This window comes from Mus pahari, chromosome 10 (assembly GCF_900095145.1).
Source record: "Mus pahari chromosome 10, PAHARI_EIJ_v1.1, whole genome shotgun sequence".
Lineage (NCBI taxonomy): Eukaryota > Metazoa > Chordata > Mammalia > Rodentia > Muridae > Mus > Mus pahari.
This window is the reverse complement of record NC_034599.1, coordinates 54,210,149-54,227,244: the sequence shown is the minus strand read 5'-3', so window position 1 is coordinate 54,227,244 and position 17,096 is coordinate 54,210,149. Positions and strand designations below refer to the sequence as shown.

At 44.2% G+C, this 17,096-nt stretch overlaps 2 protein-coding genes across 5 annotated transcripts in view; one reads left to right on the top strand and one right to left on the bottom strand.

Moving 5' to 3' along the window:
* Bbs4 (Bardet-Biedl syndrome 4) overlaps window positions 1-1,680 on the top strand; it is a 32,739-nt gene extending 31,059 nt beyond the window's left edge. For 2 of the 3 annotated variants that reach the window (XM_021206898.2, XM_029543017.1), the window contains one exon: window positions 507-1,679. In XM_021206898.2, the coding sequence (XP_021062557.1) occupies window positions 507-619 (113 nt within the window). In that variant the 3' untranslated portion in view covers window positions 620-1,679. Of the gene's footprint in view, window positions 1-506 lie in introns of all 3 variants that reach the window. The other variant, XM_029543016.1, reaches the window with a different exon arrangement.
* A 4,634-nt stretch (window positions 1,681-6,314) lies between these two features.
* The window catches only part of Adpgk (ADP dependent glucokinase), a 25,936-nt gene continuing 15,154 nt past the window's right edge, over window positions 6,315-17,096 (bottom strand). Inside the window, exons 4-7 of one of the 2 annotated variants that reach the window (XM_021206286.2) lie at window positions 12,373-12,493; window positions 9,330-9,526; window positions 8,721-8,819; window positions 6,315-7,785 (exon numbers count right to left, since the gene is read on the bottom strand). In XM_021206286.2, the coding sequence (XP_021061945.1) occupies window positions 7,234-7,785; window positions 8,721-8,819; window positions 9,330-9,526; window positions 12,373-12,493 (969 nt within the window). In that variant the 3' untranslated portion in view covers window positions 6,315-7,233. The remainder of the gene's footprint in view (window positions 7,786-8,720; window positions 8,820-9,329; window positions 9,527-12,372; window positions 12,494-17,096) is intronic. The other variant, XM_021206287.2, reaches the window with a different exon arrangement.

Genomic DNA, 17,096 nt, shown 5'->3' with positions numbered 1-17,096 from the left:
AGAGATCACAGCTTTGAGCAAGGCTTGCGCTCTACAAACTCATGGCCAATTTAGAACTAGAGAGAGGGAGAAGCCCAGAGTGACCAAACTGACATTGGTTTCTGAAGGGCAAGCTATGAGGTAGGCTTAGAGAGGGTGGTAAGATTTTAAGTTTAGAAGTGTATTACTTGGTGGCGCACGCCTTTAATCCCAGCACTCGGGAGGCAGAGGCAGGCGGATTTCTGAGTTCGAGGCCAGCCTGGTCTACCAAGTGAGTTCCGGGACAGCCAGGGCTACACAGAGAAACCCTGTCTCGGAAAAAAAAAGTGTATTACTAAGTGCATGCTGCTATACATTCTTGCCTTAATTTTCACAAGCTTATTATTCTCTTCCTTCAGTTATGGGCATCCCTCCTGGGTGCAGAATCCACTATAGTCTTGATAGTCTCAGACAATACAAAGTTCCCTCTTAAAATGGTTTCTTCTAAAATTGTGTAACTGAGAATTCAAGTTTTGTTTCCTTGCAAGGTGCTGTAGGAGCCCAGCTCACAAAGCCACCATCACTGCCACTGGAGCCGGAGCCAGAGCCCACTGTGGAGGCAAGTCCAACAGAAGCATCAGAACAAAAGAAAGAAAAATAGCAACAAGCAGGAAAAAACCAGGATGACCCTGGAGTAGGGGGTCTCTTAAGTGAGACCACATAGAAGGTGGTCATATGACCAGGCAGATAGAGGCTAACACTTCATCCCTGGGTGGGCACTGCAGAATTAAAACAGAACCCAGGGTGTGTTGCGATGATCAGGAGGAACCTAAGGCCTGCACAGCTCTTGGCTGGCCCCATCATGCAGGAACAAGAGAGAAGACATGCTACATAGATGTGAGGCCCCGCATGTATACTCCAAGAGTCAGCAAGGCAAACGATGAAAGACCATTACTCAATGAAGGACTTTTATCTTGATAAAGGGAAAAGGACCTCTACTCAACAGGCTGTGGTGATGAAGCCTCATTCTAAGTGGACTGTGGGAAGACAGAAGTCTCCACTGGAAACACAAACCTTATATTAAGAACCTAGTTAAATAGGGCTTCCCCAACTACCACTACCACGACTCCTTTTAGATTAAGTTGAGACCTAGACTGGAATGAATCCAGCTATATTTGCCCAAAGAGAATCTAAAACAAGTCTTTATCTCCATTCTTAAGAGAGGTGAGAGTTTAGAGCCAGATCATGTCAGTTTAAGTAGTAGAGTCAAGGGCTGGTCTGGAATCGGCACCGAGAATTTAAAGGAAAAAAGTGGGTAGGGTGACTGAGGACATAGCTCAGTGTTAGAGCACTTGCTTAGCATACACAGGCCCTGGGTTTAATCCCCAGTACTGCTGAAAAAGAACAGAGCTTTTAGATAAGGAATTTTATCCAAGATAATCAATGATGAATGCTGACAAATGCTCTCATGACCCATTAGCAGCCTTTGTAAAAGATTATGGATCTCCAAGAGGTCACATTAAAGGATTTTTAAAAAAATAAAACTATGATCACTGTCTTTACCTATTTCCAAGCCTGGTTTGAAACTATTACCACCTCAAAATCAAGTTGCTCTTGACTGTAGTGCGGCTTCCCAGAAGTGTAGAAGGTTAGTCCCCTCTGAAGTAGTACCAGTTTTCCTTTTAACTGGTAGCTACAAAACGGACATACTATCAAGCCAGCGTGGGGATTTGATGCTTTGGCTGGGTCTAACTTGGCAGACTGAACAGAGATCCTCTTCTGTACTCTAACTCCTGAAGGCAAGCACATTACCAGAGGTGATTCCTTGCCTAGGTAGCAGGTCTGTTCTGTCATGCAGCAATGGAGAAAACCCATCTCTACATCAGCATGGAGGGTGGTATAGACTAAATTGATTTACTAAAACTAAAAGGTCTCGATGACAGATAAGAATGTAAGCTTATGAGAGGAGAAAGAAAACCAGGTGCTAAATCAGCAGAAAGGAGGGTCTGCTTGTAGGTGGCAAATGAGAGAGACTATATAGGGTACTCATTCTGGACTTAAGACTAGAAATGTGGGTGACTAGGATCAAAGACTTTTCAAGTCTATTTTTAGGCATGTCTCTCTTTGAGACAATTCAATGATACTTTACTAGACACCTAAATACCCTGACTTGCACAAAGTCTGTCTGGAGCTTCTGACAGAGCACTGGTTTTCAACCTGTGATCAAGACACCTTTTGAGGTCACATACTAGATATACTGCATAGCAGATATTTACAGTTCACAACAGTAGCAAAATTACAGTCATAAAGTAGAAATGAAACAATTTTTTGGTTGAGGTCACCATAACATGAAGAATTGTATTAAAAGATCCCAGCATCAGGAAGGTTGAGAACCGCTGTGCTGGAAGGATCTGGATTCAGTGATAGCTGAAAAGCCCAGGCTTAGGAAGTCTCAAAGTTAAGATGAAGGCAGAGATTGGAGAAGGAAACAAGTATTTAAGGAGGAAAGTGGCATGGTGGTATGGAAGATAAAAGGAGAAAGGGTTCAGGAAGGGAGGTCAGTCTTGAGTTAATCTACCACAGTCACTGTCAGAAACAGCAAGTCTATTGGGGAGGAACCTGCAGGTGGAGGAGAAAACCCATTTTGGAAGGTACATGGCAGGCTGCACTGGATTTGAACCTGGGACTCAGCACAGCCTCTGATCCTACATCAAGTAGAATGCCCCCTTGGAGAAGCCGTGGTGGTAACAGAAGTCCATGCAGAGATGAAGAGAGAGCTTCAAAGTAGAGGAGAGAAATCTCTGAGGAGAGAACTGAATTCTATATTCCAAAATGACTTTAAATATTCTTTTGAGACAGGGTCTCATGTAATCCAGGCTGGCCTCACACAGTGTAGCTGAGAGAATATAGCATTTATCCCTGATCTTCCTACCTCTACCTCTAAATGCTGTTAACAGGCATGCACTAGGACACCTGGCTGAAACCTTAGTACCAGGGTATACAAATGCCAAGGTGCTTTTCTCTTCAGATAAGGTATGACAGAAACGGAGAGGCCTGTTCATTTTTTCCTGTTCCTCAGAGGCAGTACAGTACCTTTCTTCCACGAATGGTCATAAAGCAACGCTTTCTACAGTACCTGGACTTAGGTTTTCTTAGATAACAGGCCATACATGTCCAGTCTTCTAGGCATCTAGAAGTTTCTCATTCATTCTGAAAAGAATAAAAGCTATTTTATGAAGGCAGCTCACAACACAATTTTAAAGATTTAGGAAAATGCGACCAAACTGATAATCACAGATAAAGACATGGTTTTGACCCATGAAAGAGACTGAAACCAAGAACACTGCCAATACTGGTATGAGCAAATATGCAGCACAGGTGCCTTGGAACTAAATTTAGCAGATTCCTTTAAAAAAACAAAGCCCATACTTTTATATGTTCCAATAGTCACACTAAAGTATTTGACATGATCCCCTACACAGATGCCCAAACTTGGAAGCAATCACGATATCTGTTTACAAGTGGATGAATAAACTTCAGTAGAGCCAGACAAAAGAAAAAGTGAAAAAAGAAGCTATCAGGTTGAGAAAATATATTAAGTGAAAAATGCCAGTTTGAAATACCTACATACTGCATGATCATTATGTTGTATTCTGGAAATCTAGCCATTCCACAATGTGTGCATATTTCAAAGCTATGTTATCTAAAATATATTTTTTATCAGTAAAGAAATAAATATGGCATTAGGATAACACTGTGCATAGGAATTAGGTCAAACTGCATTACAGACCTGTCAAAGCTGAGTTTATAAAGCTCCAAGAACACCTGAGAGCATGGATGATGTGGCATTTTGTTTCTCAGGTGAGACGAGTGTTAAGACATTAACATGAGCATCAGGCTGCAGCCTGTAAAGAGAAGGCCTGACAAAGACCTTATTGTATCTGCAAACACGAAGAACTCTTACAGCTCGGTAATAAGGAAAACAAACATCAGACCAACACAAACACCCAATTTGGACAACGTATTGTGCAACTTTACAAAGAGAAGTATAGGCATGGCTAATGAGCACTGAAAAGGTACCTAGCATTTGTTAAATGGGAAGCAGAAGAAAACAATCGATACTTACCAAAACAGCTTAAACCGAACACTGAAAACTCGCACTGTTGGCAAGAACGGATAGAATCAGGTCAGAAGTTGTCAGCAAGGGTGTAAAATGTCCAAGCCACTTCTATAAGGGTCTTTGTTTGGCCATCCTGGTCCTACAGGTTCTCTTCTGAGAAGAAACCATTCAGGCTCTTGTTGGTGAACTTATTAATCTGGAAGTGGAAGCCTGTATGTACGTATAGCCATAAAATACGCAGCCATATGAAACACAGATGACTGTACAGTTTGCCAGCAGGACCAGGCAGTGACGTTTCACTGATAAACCCCAGAACGCGCAAAACTGCTTGATTACAGAGGAGGAAAACAATTGACTACAAGTCAAGGGTAGGAATGGGATGGTATGGAGGATTTCGCTGGTGATGAAAACATTTGCCGAGACTTACCAAGTGATACACTTAAATGTGTACATCTTCATCACTTAAGTTGTTACCCTAAAACACAACAAAACAAGAAAAAGCTGGATTACTTCAACAGCTTTCGAATAACCTAAAATGGTCTTAGACCCACAAGTTGCCTGTTCAGCTTAGAGGTGATTACTAAAATTGTGTGTTCATACTGTGCTAAGTACTTGCCCCATCTTTCTTCTTTATCAACCAAACCCTGAGGGGGAAGCTACCAGGATAGCCCCATTTTACAGCTGAGGTAAGAGAGGTTAATCCAAGAGAGTCAGATAATATCAAATAACATTTCACCAACTCATGAATTTGGAGTATGTCTACTGATATCTACCACTCTCAGGCCCAAAGCAAGAGAAAAAATGCAGACTGAATGTGATAAGGGTTGCCTGCTTTTGGCTGCATTCTACCTCCACTTAGTGGTGGTGCAGGCTGCAGCTTTTCCCAGATTAAGTCAACTTGAAGTGCAACGGAAAGTGTAGTTTCTAGGAAATGTTACTAGCTAGGGGGTTTTCACCCCCTTTGTGTCCTTATTAACCCTTAGTCAAATGCTGTCTACAGCCTAGAGCTGAAGAGCACAGCCCCATCTGTTAAGTTCCATCCACCTCTTCACTCAGCCCAGCCCCCTTCACAGGCATTCTGCAGACAGGTGACTGCTTGGTCTAGTCTGTGTGCACTCAGTCTATGCAATACAGTTATTACCTTCTGATATACATTCTGGTACATTTTACTCATCATAAAATTGACTTACCATCTTAAGAAAACGAAACCAAAGCCCTTTATTTTTTTTATGTTTGACAACATAGGTGCTGTAAACTGTGTCTCTAAGCAGGCAAGGGCGAGGAAACTGTTACTAGAACATAGCCGGCGCTAGCATGGGTGCTTGATTATATATTTCATGCAGCAAAGTGCTGGGATCTGAACTTGTATGGGGCCTTCATGACTGCAGTATGCATTCTCTAGCCTCCTGGGCCTAGCACCTAGTACAAGCCCATGTGTTAACAAACACTTGGAGGTGCTGGGTCTGGAGCTTCATGCCAAAGCTTGCCCTCTAATAACTCTCAAGACAAAGCAAATTTGGAGGCTACTGGCCTAGGTCATTGCTCGCCACACTTCTCACCCTCATCTTCACTGGCATTTCCAGGAACACTTGGACAGTACTGAGACTATAGTCTAGGCAGGAGTTGAACAAAGGAAAAGAACAGAGTTTTAAAAACCTTGGCTTTAAGAAAGTCAGCTTTCCTAATAGGTGGGAAGCACACGACACACACCTGTGAGCTCGGCATTTGGGTGAGCCCACCTAAAAAAGAAAAAGTGGACAATTTTTTGAGATGGGGTCTGTGTAGAACTGACTGGCCTCTGTTGACCAAGCTGGCCTCAGACCTCATACAAAACTAATTTTAACTGAGTTTCCTTAGAGGCAGAGGATTAAGCAACAGCCAACATTATCCATAATAATGAGTTTTGCTTTCACTTTCAAGATGCATAACTGTATGGGCATCAGTTTTCTTTGAAGTGTAAGACTTTCCTTACCCAAATCAGGGATCTGCCATCCCACGAGCAGCGGCCAAGGCTGGTGTGCTGGCCCTTGTCCTGGGCAGACATCTGTACTTTGGACTAGAAAGATTTTGACTCTTTGAAATGGCTGTGCTCCAGCTTCAAGGTGACCTTAAGCCTGACAGACCTAGCTTGAGGGAATGCCTAGCCCAATGGCAGGGACCAAAGAACCAATGTCTCAGCAGCCCAGTGGCATGCAAGTGGGAGTGGGGTTGAGAACAAAATCCATTAGACTTAGGATCCTGGAAATGTAAATTTTTTTAATATTTTTAAAAGCACACAGAAATCTTGATTTATTAAAAAATAAATATACATGACACATTTATTCATGATCCTGGGGCTCTTAAGAGGTCAAACTCTTTAATGGATGTATCAAAACAAAAACACAAAACACATGATGTGTTCTATATAGAAGCACTTTCCAGTTATAAAACACATCTCTTCAAGGCTCAAAAGGAATGAGTACCAGTCTTGTGCTGCAGAAAGCACTTCCAGGGCTCAGCACTGAGGCTGAGAACAAGCTGTGGGGCCTTTTCTCAGCCAGCCCCAATCTATGAAGCTGGGGCAGGAAGGCATGGTGCTTCCAAGCAAGTGCAGAATGGTTAGGTGGCTCATAGCTCTCCCAGGAATTTCCAGTCTGAGACCATAAAGCACAGGACTGTTTTGTTCTCTCCTGTGGCTCTCACCTATGTCTGAGAGCAGGAGGCTGAGAAGATACACACAGCAAATATTGTCACTGTAACACTGAATGGACAAGTTGATTCTGCCAGGAGCATAAGCTGTCATGACTGCCTTCGCCAGGTTTCATGAGAGGTCAGGCTTGTGGGGAGGAAGAAAAGTACTTTCTGTGGCTGGATGAGCTCTCCAGAGTCATGGTACATCAACTGGGGATTCAGAAAGAGGTTTTAACCTTTGTAGTACAACATAAAAAAACAAAAATCCAGTCTCATTAGTAGATAGCTAAGTTTCAATTATACCTGAAGTGTTTTTCTGTTGCCCACAGGCTGGAATGTATCTGTACAGTTTAACCTGCTGTGATTTCTTTGGCTCTATTCCAATTAGATCTAGGAACTGTTCTGACACTCACAAGCCTATTTCCCAAGCTATGTTCTTGCTGGAATTCTTAAGATGGGTGGCTTTCATTCCTCATACAACGTGTCTAATCAGGGTGTGCTTCTGAATAGAAGAGGCCTTCAGCAGAAATGGCATCACCAAGGCCTACAGTTCGAATGGGGTCTTTACACACCAACACAGGTGTGAAGTAGAAAGTTATTCCCTCCCTGTGCCACTCTACCACTGGCTTATCTGGGTTTAATACAATCCTGGAGCCGGATTCCAAATGGGGTATCATAAACTCCTGAGGTGCTCTTAGAGACACTCGGTTGGCGTCTATGGTTTCCGTGGCACAGGCTTGTGTCCCAGCTACACGAGCTCCCGCAGCTACAGCTGCGAGCTGGTTGGCCCAGTGTCCGTCCACAGTTGCCAGAATGTGGTAGACCAGCGTGTGGAAATGGATCCTGGTGAGATCCGAGGATCTGTTGTTGCTCCTTCCATGTTCTTTCAAGATCCAGAAGAGGATATCACTGACCATGCCCACATCAGGAACACCATCCCAGGAGGAGAGAGAAGCATGGGGTCCAGATGCCGACTGGCTGAGAAACAGCAGCTCCTGTTCATTCAGCCCAAGAGAAGCCACTGCAGGAAAGACCTGCTAACAAAAATAATGACAGGTCTCTTTTTGGTGGACACAACTTAGCTCCTTGAGCATTAGGACACAGCCAGTGACTACAGGTCGGGCCGGCGTCTCTGAAACTAGTTTTAGGTGTTAAATCTCTAACTGTCTCCACTTGGGAAACTGCAGAGCTGCTCAACACCCTCCAGACCTAGCCTTGTTACATGTCACTGTAAAAGGGCAGAAGACGACACACTGTGGAGGCTCTTCCCTGTGCTTTTTGCCTCTGTACGAAGACCAGATGCTCCTACCACAGAGGGCTCAAGGGTGTCAGCAGGGATCCTGTTACACATGTCCATGTTTTCTTACCCACACACAAAATGGCACTGGAGCTTCACATGAGACTGGTAAGACTCCCACTCTCACCCTACATCTTTTTACACTTTCTGGGTATAGGTTCATGTTATTACCTAAGCTCATAAAGCTAATGACATGCCAGCCAGGAGTGAAAAGCCTGTGTTTAGGCCTGACTCACTGGAACTTACCCAAATCTTCCCTAAAGGGAGGTGATCTAGGATACCCAGCACTAGGAAGTCATGCTCACCCGACATTTGTGTTTAATTGAAAGCAGCTAAGTTAGGCTTTTAGCTTTTGTTTTTGAAATTTGAAAAAACAAAAAACAAAACAAAATAAAAAAAAAAACCAAAACAACACTCTTCACTTTAACATCCTTGCTCCAAAGGAAAAAACATGGCTTACTCAGGCCTATCATTCATATGCATGAATATGCATGCCACAGTCCTAACCCAGTAGGAGACATTATCCTTTGGATCCATTATGGCTCCCCTGCACTCAGAGCTAAATGACATATCACCCACATGCCAGTTAGTGGGCCTGTCAGAGCCCATAGGAGAAAACAACTTCTTTTTGAGGCCCCGGACCAGAGGCAGCCTGTGAATGGCCCATATGGTTACCTGATGCACAATACTGCTCATGAGCTCCCTGTTGGTCATACTGGCCAGCTCTAGGTGAACTGGAATACCAGTGGGGATGTCAGAAATGGCCGACACGACCTATAAGGAGGACAGCAGTGTCATTAGAAGTCAGGCAGGAGGAAGCAAGTGGCCCAAATGTACTCAAAACACCCTTTGCATCCTCACGAATTGGCAGTGTGGGTCCCCACCTCTGAGGCCAATAGCTGCTCGTCCCAATAGAAAAACTACTCTGTAGGGAGCTACTAGAGGACACAGAACTATCCCTGTATATTTATGTTGTCTCCTATTCCTGGGACCTAAAGTGAGCAGTTGGCCCCAATGTATACAGACCTGCAGGAAGCACGGTGTAGCTGGTGTGAAGTGAGATGGTACAAAAAACACAAAACATAGCTATAAACCCTGCAGCTTGCAGCTACACTCAGTTAAGCACAGGACACAGAAGCTCAGGCAAGATGTCCTCAATTGCCCTACTGCTGCTACCTTGGTGAAGCAGAGCCTAAGACTAGGCAGCAGTAGCTAGAGGCTCGGTGGCAGGAGCCTGAAGGAAAAAACCAGCTGAGACCTGTAAGTCTGTAGCAGGGCTATTACCTCCAAGAGCCTCTTCCTCTGGAGCTCCTTGCTTTGTCCCTCCATCATGTGCAATCCAGAAAGGACCACCAGGTCAGGCTGGAACTCCTCCAGGCTAGACACAAACACCTCCAGCATATTCATGGCCCCGTTGGAGAGGTCGTGAGAGAAGATGAACCGGTTGGCATGGGGAGCTTTAAGCGGGCCCCACTGCTCCCCTAGAAAAGCCCAGTCAGCACAACAGGAAGAAAGGAAGAGGTTTTCAGTCTCCCAGTTGCAGGGAGCCTGCAGGGGACTCACTCACAGGAGCTTTGGCTCAGAGCAGGTTGTGGCCAAGCAGACCCAGACAGTGGTGCAAGGTCAGCAGGGTGCTGCAGCCAGGGCAGAACTGCAGTAGATAAAAAACAAATCAAGCCGGGCATGGTGGCGCACGCCTTTAATCCCAGCACTCGGGAGGCAGAGGCAGGCGGATTTCTGAGTTCAAGGCCAACCTGGTCTACAAAGTGAGTTCCAGGACAGCCAGAGCTATACAGAGAAACCCGGTGTCGAAGAACCAAAAAAAAAAAAAAAAAAAAAAAAAAAAAAGTCAAATCCTAAACCCATCTCTAATAAACAAAAACATAGATTGAGCTTGTGTCTTAAGGTCATTAGCTTCCCTTAAGTTCCAAGAACACCCTGCTGTCTGCTGAACTCAAGCGTGAGTACAGAGCACATGACTGCCCCATGCCAGCACACAAGAACATACCAGCATACCCAACAGGTAGGCCAGGCTGTCCTCCCAAGAGCCACAGCTTGAGTACTTTTCAGAGTGGGAAGCTAAATCGGCTGGAAACCTGAGCCCAGATGACTGCACCTCTTCTTGGTGTCCCTGGAGATTTCTGATCTTGTCGATCTAAGACTATTTAGCTGTTCTAATCATTTCTATGCAGAACTGTTTTTGAGTAGTAACTGTTCCCTGACAAAGTGCTATTTCCTCTCTAAATTTGTCTTTCTCCTACCCCATCCCCAAGAATGATACGTATCATTACTTCCTTGGCAGGGCCACTAATGTGCCCTACTGTAGGACCTGGCACAGATCCGCACTGACCTGTCAGGCAGGCCTATGCTTCCCTCATCACACCCCACTACTTCATGATGCATCTGCCACATAGCCACAGGAATGAATGAGCAAAGAACAAGGGAATAAGAAAACAGACAGATGACCTAAACAACTATGAGGACAAACAGCCCAGCACCTCTGCAATCAAGGCTGCACAATGATAAAAACACACTCTCCATCCACAGAGCCAGGAAGCACTACCCAGCTTAGCCTAGGGCAAAGAACCACACAGGTCTCAAGAGCAACCGAGTGAGTTCTTCAGGGAACAGCAAGGCAAAGTAAACAAGAGAGAATATAGAGAATTGCAACTTCCACAAGACACAGGACTGATGGAGCAGCCTGAGATGATGGAGCTCAGTCTGTAATAGCAGCTAGCTGCCTTTCCTCACAAAACTCTGTAGTAATTTCTTCTCTCAATTTATCAACTCAGTGAAACCTCTGTGGTGACTCACTTGATTCCCAGATCAAAGCTGAGAGAGAGCTTTTCTGGGGTGCTCTGGTGAGAGAGGAGAAGAAAACAAAACAAAACAAAACAAAACAACCCCTAAAGTTGATGGATGCTCTTGGAATTTACCAATCTAAGCTTCAGAGAAGCCAGGAACTACTGCAGTTGAAGTTGCCCTGAGGGCTACTGCCATCAGACTGTCTCTTCCTGGCGCCTGTGGTAGTGCTGCTTCACATGAGGTTAACAAAGGCCTGCTGCTTTGTCCGAGAAAAAAATTAGGCATCCAAAAGTGAAATTTATCAAGCCAAGGACAGAAACTGTTTTCAAGAAAGCTGAATGGGCTCCCTACCACAACAGAGTCAAAGCTCTGGCACGGTTCCCTCTCAACTCCCAAGTCACCATGAGAAACTAACCACAAAGCATGCAGGAGGCCTGGGTGCCTACAGAAGTGGCAGGAACAAGCCCCAGACTCACACCTCAGCTCTCCAGAACTTCCAGGCAGTGGTCCTGCAGCAGCTCACATCATAAGCTTTAAACCCACTCCCAGGCTTATCCTCACTTACCTACTTCCTATTTGGGAAACTGAACTCAGCAACTCAAAGCCTGGATATTATTAAATGTTCATTCTTACTGAAACATTCTGCTTCTAATTTTAGATCTGCCCTCCACAATCCCCAGATGGTTCTAGTATGTATCAGAGAGAATCTGGAAACAACTAATCCCTTCTGCGTTCTTGGAGATAGGGGTACTTTTCAAGAAGCATATATTGTACCTCACATAACAGTTAATTACTCTAGGTGAGAGTCACTGTCTGACTTGGAAGTGATTCACTAAAGAGCATTAAGTTCTGCCAAAAGGACACCCACTGCTGTGTGGATGCCTAGTCCTTTAACACAAATGATGTGTTGACTCAGAAACTAAAGATTCTTGAGCACAGGGAAAGATATAAGCAGGAAACACAGGGATGAAAGATTTGTCCAGGAATCAGACAAATTCTTATAAAATCCACTGGGATGGGTTACTTTGGACTCATTAAAATTGGAATATTATATGAGGAACCAACATACATAATGCTACATTTCACCTCCAGGAAAAAAGCAAGTGCTCCTATGAAAGTTTATCAGAGGTCTGGCATCAATCTCAAGCAGCCTGGAAGGGCTGGGCCTGAAAAGTACCAGACAGAATTCAGGAAAGCTGAGCAAACATTTGCTGCCCTTCTTAGCTCTTGGTAATAAAGGAAAACTTTATTATAACATTTTCATTTTTAACCGTGGCAGATCTCTCCTGCAGCCTCTTTCCCTAGGTTCATACCAGTGCTTTCTACAGATGGAAGCACTGCCTTCAACACTGTTAGCCTATCACCCTGCAGGGAGACAGTGGCTACTATCAGCTCCTTAGACCAGAAGGCTGGAAAATCTTTGGTATGGGACGAGGACTTCTGGCATAATCACACTGCACTGCAGACCAATCCTCCCACGAGGACTCAGAACTCCTTCCACTCACATCCTCGTCTTCCTTACCTGCCAGGTATTCTAAAATAAGGTGGAACTCATCCTCTTCCTGCAGTGACTCTGGTGGAACAAACACATTGTCATCAAGAAGTTCATGAAGTTTGGGGCCAACTGGACCACAAAGAAGAACCTAGAGATAAGAAGTAACATCAAGTCAGACTCCCAGGAGATCACTTCCCAACCCACAGAATCCACACAGTAACCAGCAGGCTGTGTTTGAGCCAATTCTATTCACTTTAGCAAGCTATCAGAATCCAACTGAACCTTCTCTTGATTTGGAGGTTTGTAGCACAGGAACTCTTCATCACCAGGGCATAGGTATCTAAGAGTATGACCACAATGTACCTAGTTTTGCAGAATGACAAAGTCCTAGTTGTTCAGTATCTATGCAATTTCAGTGGCCCACACTCAGTTACAGAGTGAATGTGTCTCCTTCAAGTTCAGACACTGAAGGCCTAACCCTGGTGTGATGCTGTCAGAACTAGAGCCTTTATGGGGACAATGATTATATAAGGTCTTAGACGATGGAACACCTAACGATAGTTAGCCACCTATAAGTCAAAAAAGGGACCTTAACATCTCCATGAAGCTTTCATTTTGGACCTTCGAGCCTCCAAAACTTTGAGAAAGTAATTCTTTGTTTTAACACCGTTTATAGTATTTTATTATATGACAGCCAAAACAGACAAACAAACACACACAGAGACACACACACTGTTATCAGGAGTGGGATGGGCATGTTTGTTTTCCTGAGGTGGTAGGCTAGCTATATAGTCCAGGCTGGCCTCAAACTCACCATCTGCCTGCCTCAGCCTCCTGGGTGATTGGGATGGCAAGAACGCATACTGTGTGAAGTTCCTACATAGTCTTTTAAACCCCCCACCCTTGTATTTTGTGTAGGCAAAAGACATGGGAGTGTTTGCTCAAAGCTGCCTTATTTTATTTAAATATTTGTTTAGAATCTTTACAGTATAGGAAAAGAAGACCACTTCTTTTCAGCAGATGTCAGCGGCCAGTGAATTAATCTGTGAGACTGCATTCTCACTATGCTAAACTGTTACATGACCACGTAGCCTTTCAAGCTTAGGGAGCATGCTCTGAAATTTCTCTAAACCCTTTGTCTTCAGCTGAACCGGGGCTTCCTCCTGACTGTTATCTCTAGAAGCCCCTTTCTATTCTGGCTGAACTACAGTCCAGTAAAGTTTCTGTCACACCCCTTGTCTTATTCACGGTTTCTATTCCTGTACAAAATATCATGGCCAAGAAGCAAACTAGGGAAAAGGGTTTATTCAGCTTACACTTCCACATTGCTGTTCATCGCCAAAGGAAGTCAGGACTGGAACTCAAGCAGGTCAAGAAGCAGAAGCAGAAGCTGATGCAGAGGCCATGGAGGGATGTTACTTTCTGGCTTGCTCCCCTGGCTTGCTCAACTTGCTCTCTTATAGAACCCAAGACTATCAGCCCAGGGATGGCACCACCCACAAGGGGCCCTCTCCCTTGATCACCACCTGAGAAAATGCCTCACAGCTGTATCTCATGGAGGCATTTCCCCAACTGAAGCTCCTTTTTCTGTGATAACTCCAGCCTGTGTCAAGTTGACACACAAAACCAGCCAGTACACCCCTCAAGACCAAACTAACAGACTCAAAACATAAAGGAGCATTTTGAAAAAAAAAAAAAATCCCTAGAAATCACTACCTTTGGTTCATATTGACACACCCTACTCAGACACCTCAAAGCCATCTTCAGTGGCAAATAAGCACTATATTTGTATACTGATTTGTACAGAGAGATGCGTTAGCTTCTGAGTAAAAATACACCTCCCTCGCTGCTTTCCACTTCGATATGCATGTCTCCAGTCAGTTCTGAAAACTCTTGGTCCTGCCACTTTACTGCCTTCCCCTAACTCTTGCCTAGATTTCACTTCTGAGATAGTGAGAACCACATGCCTAAAACAACAAAACACAGGCCAAATATAGGACATGACAATTTCGAAGCACTTGGACATTAGGCAGAGCACAGTGATCCATATAAAACACAAATGAACCTGTTGAGCCCTACAAAAACATCTTACCACAGAAGACTTCCAGATGTTCAAAATCTGGAAAAATGTATGACTCACTAGCAGACCTGCATCAAAGGAAATGTTATTAATAAAAGGAAGTCCTTCAGGGGGAACAGCAACAAGAGGAGGTGGACATATGGACTGAGAACATGAACAAAGAGCAATGAACATGGGTACTCTGAGACGCAGCTGCTGAAAAGATGAAGATGAAGGAAAGACACAAACAGCACAGTGGAAGATTTATAACAGCTGTAACACGGGCAAGGCAGTGACGTAACGTCCACAATTTGTCCCCTGATCTCCATAAGTGCATGTGCATGCTGTGGCACATGCACAGACACACAAACACAAAATTAATATATAAAAAATATATATATAAACTGGGCATGGTAGTGCATGCCTTTAATCCCAGAGGCACATGAATCTGAGTTCAAGACCAGCCTGGTCTACATAATGAGTTCTAGGCCAGCCTGGGCTACACAGTGAGATCCTTCTCCAAACAAAATATATTTTACATATATAAACAAAATGTGGAAAAAATTTTTAAAAGGAGGCAATTATTAAAATCTAGTATATTTGAAATCCTTTCGTGGCTGGTCTACAGAATGTAGCATTAAGAAAAGGGGGTTTCAACATTTTAAAGTTCTTACAGGACGTATGCTGGAGAATGGGTGTGCACTTTAAGATGTAGTTACTCTGAGAGAACAGAGACCTCAAAGGCTCCTGCTGAGACTGATGAACACTCAGGGCTCAGCAGAAGCAATCCCAGTCCCTGCTCCTGTAACTGTGAGAAAAGTTACGGTCTTACCTGTACCTCATTTCTAGGCTAGACTAAGTCACACAGTCTGGAGCTTCCTGCCACAGCCCCCCAAAAGCCAAGAGTTAGTCAGAAATCTCCATTTCTGAGAGCCCTGAAGGCTCTTCCAGTCCCCTGCATACCCCATCATGAGATGCAAGATCTCTCCTAGTGCAGCTGCTCTCGACTTCCAGCCCATCTCCTGTAAAGGTCTTCTGAGGGTGGGCTTGTCAGTTCCTTCCCAGGAGCCTGTCATTTTATTCTTACTATTTCTAACCCATGGTTGTAATAAACTGTGAAATGCTGTTTTCCAGGGACACACTGTCATTGTCCTGTTGAATTCTAAGTAACTGTGATCACCTATACAAATACTGTACCCTTTAAAGGCCTTCATTAGGGAAGAGAGATCCGTTAGGGCCCAAACTCACAAGGTTCTATTCTCCCCTCTCCAAGAGGCAGTTAATGCTCACTAGGAGAAAGATGGTGTGTGTGTGCGTGTGTGTGTGCGCGCGTGTGTGTGTGTGTGTGTGTGTGTGTGTGTTTCCTTGGTGGTGTATCAGTTCCTTGCTTTGGTCTGCGGTGGTCCCCTGTCTGCTGTGAACAGATTTGCTTGTCTCCCTATTTACCACACAACTGTGATAAAAAGATAATCAACATAAGGATGGAGAGATGACAGGGTGGTTAGGAGCACTGGATGCTCCTCCCAGAAGACCTGGGTCCAATTCTCATCACCTACATGGCAGCTATCAACCATTCGCAACTCCAGTTTCAGGAGTAATGACATCCCCTTCTCGCTTCCATGGGCACTGCACATATGTGATGTATAGACATACAACCAAGCAAAACATCCATACACATTAAAAAAAAAAGCTCAATATAAACCTTTAAGAAAGTGCTGAAATATCAAAACTAAAATTCATAGCTAGCAAGTCAAAGAAGGCAAAGCTAGGTGGGACAAATAGAAAACAAGAAGATTAAAAATTAGGGCAAACAGAAACAAATGCAGGATGTCAGATTTAAATCTAACTCAATATGCAATAGTATTAAATGCAGATAACCTAAATACCTCACTGTCTCAGCTATTATTCTATTGCTGTAAGGAGGCACCATGCGTGACCAAAGCAACTTTATTATAAAGTATTTAACTGGGACTTATAGTTTTAGAGTTAGTTGCTGTTCTCCTCCTCCTCTGCCATGCTGGAGCAGTAGCTGAGAGTTTTACACCCTGATCCAAGGCAGCAGGCAGAGAGACTTTAAAACCTCCAAGCCCACCCCTAGTGATACTCTTCCTCCAACAAGGCCACTGTTGTTCCTACAAGGCCACATCTCCTAGTCCTTTCCCAAACAGTTCCATCCCTGGTAAGTAAGCATTTGCATTCATGAACCTATAGAGGCCATTTCATTCAAACCACCATGCACACCTAAAGATGGAGTATGGTCTACAGAGTGAGTTCCAGGACAGCCAAGGCTACACAGAGAAACCCTGTCTCGAAAAAAACAAAAAAAAGAAATTGGATAAAAAAGCAAGTCCCACTATATATCATCTACAAAAACCATATTAAATATGAATATGCAAATATGCTATAAACACAAGGATAGAAAAAGATATATACCATGCTAATACACTGACTGAGCAAAGGCTGGAGAACAGTTAGAGGTGACTCTGGCAGTTTTAAGAATCGAGTATCAAGAGCCGGGCAGTGGTGGCACACGCCTTTAATCCCAGCACTTGGGATGCAGAGGCAAATAGATTTCTGAATTCAAGGCCAGCCTGGTCTACAGAGTGAGTTCCAGGACAGCCAGGGCTATACAGAGAAACCCTGACTCGAAAAATGAGAGAGGGGGGAGGGGAGGGGAGGTTGCACCTGTGGT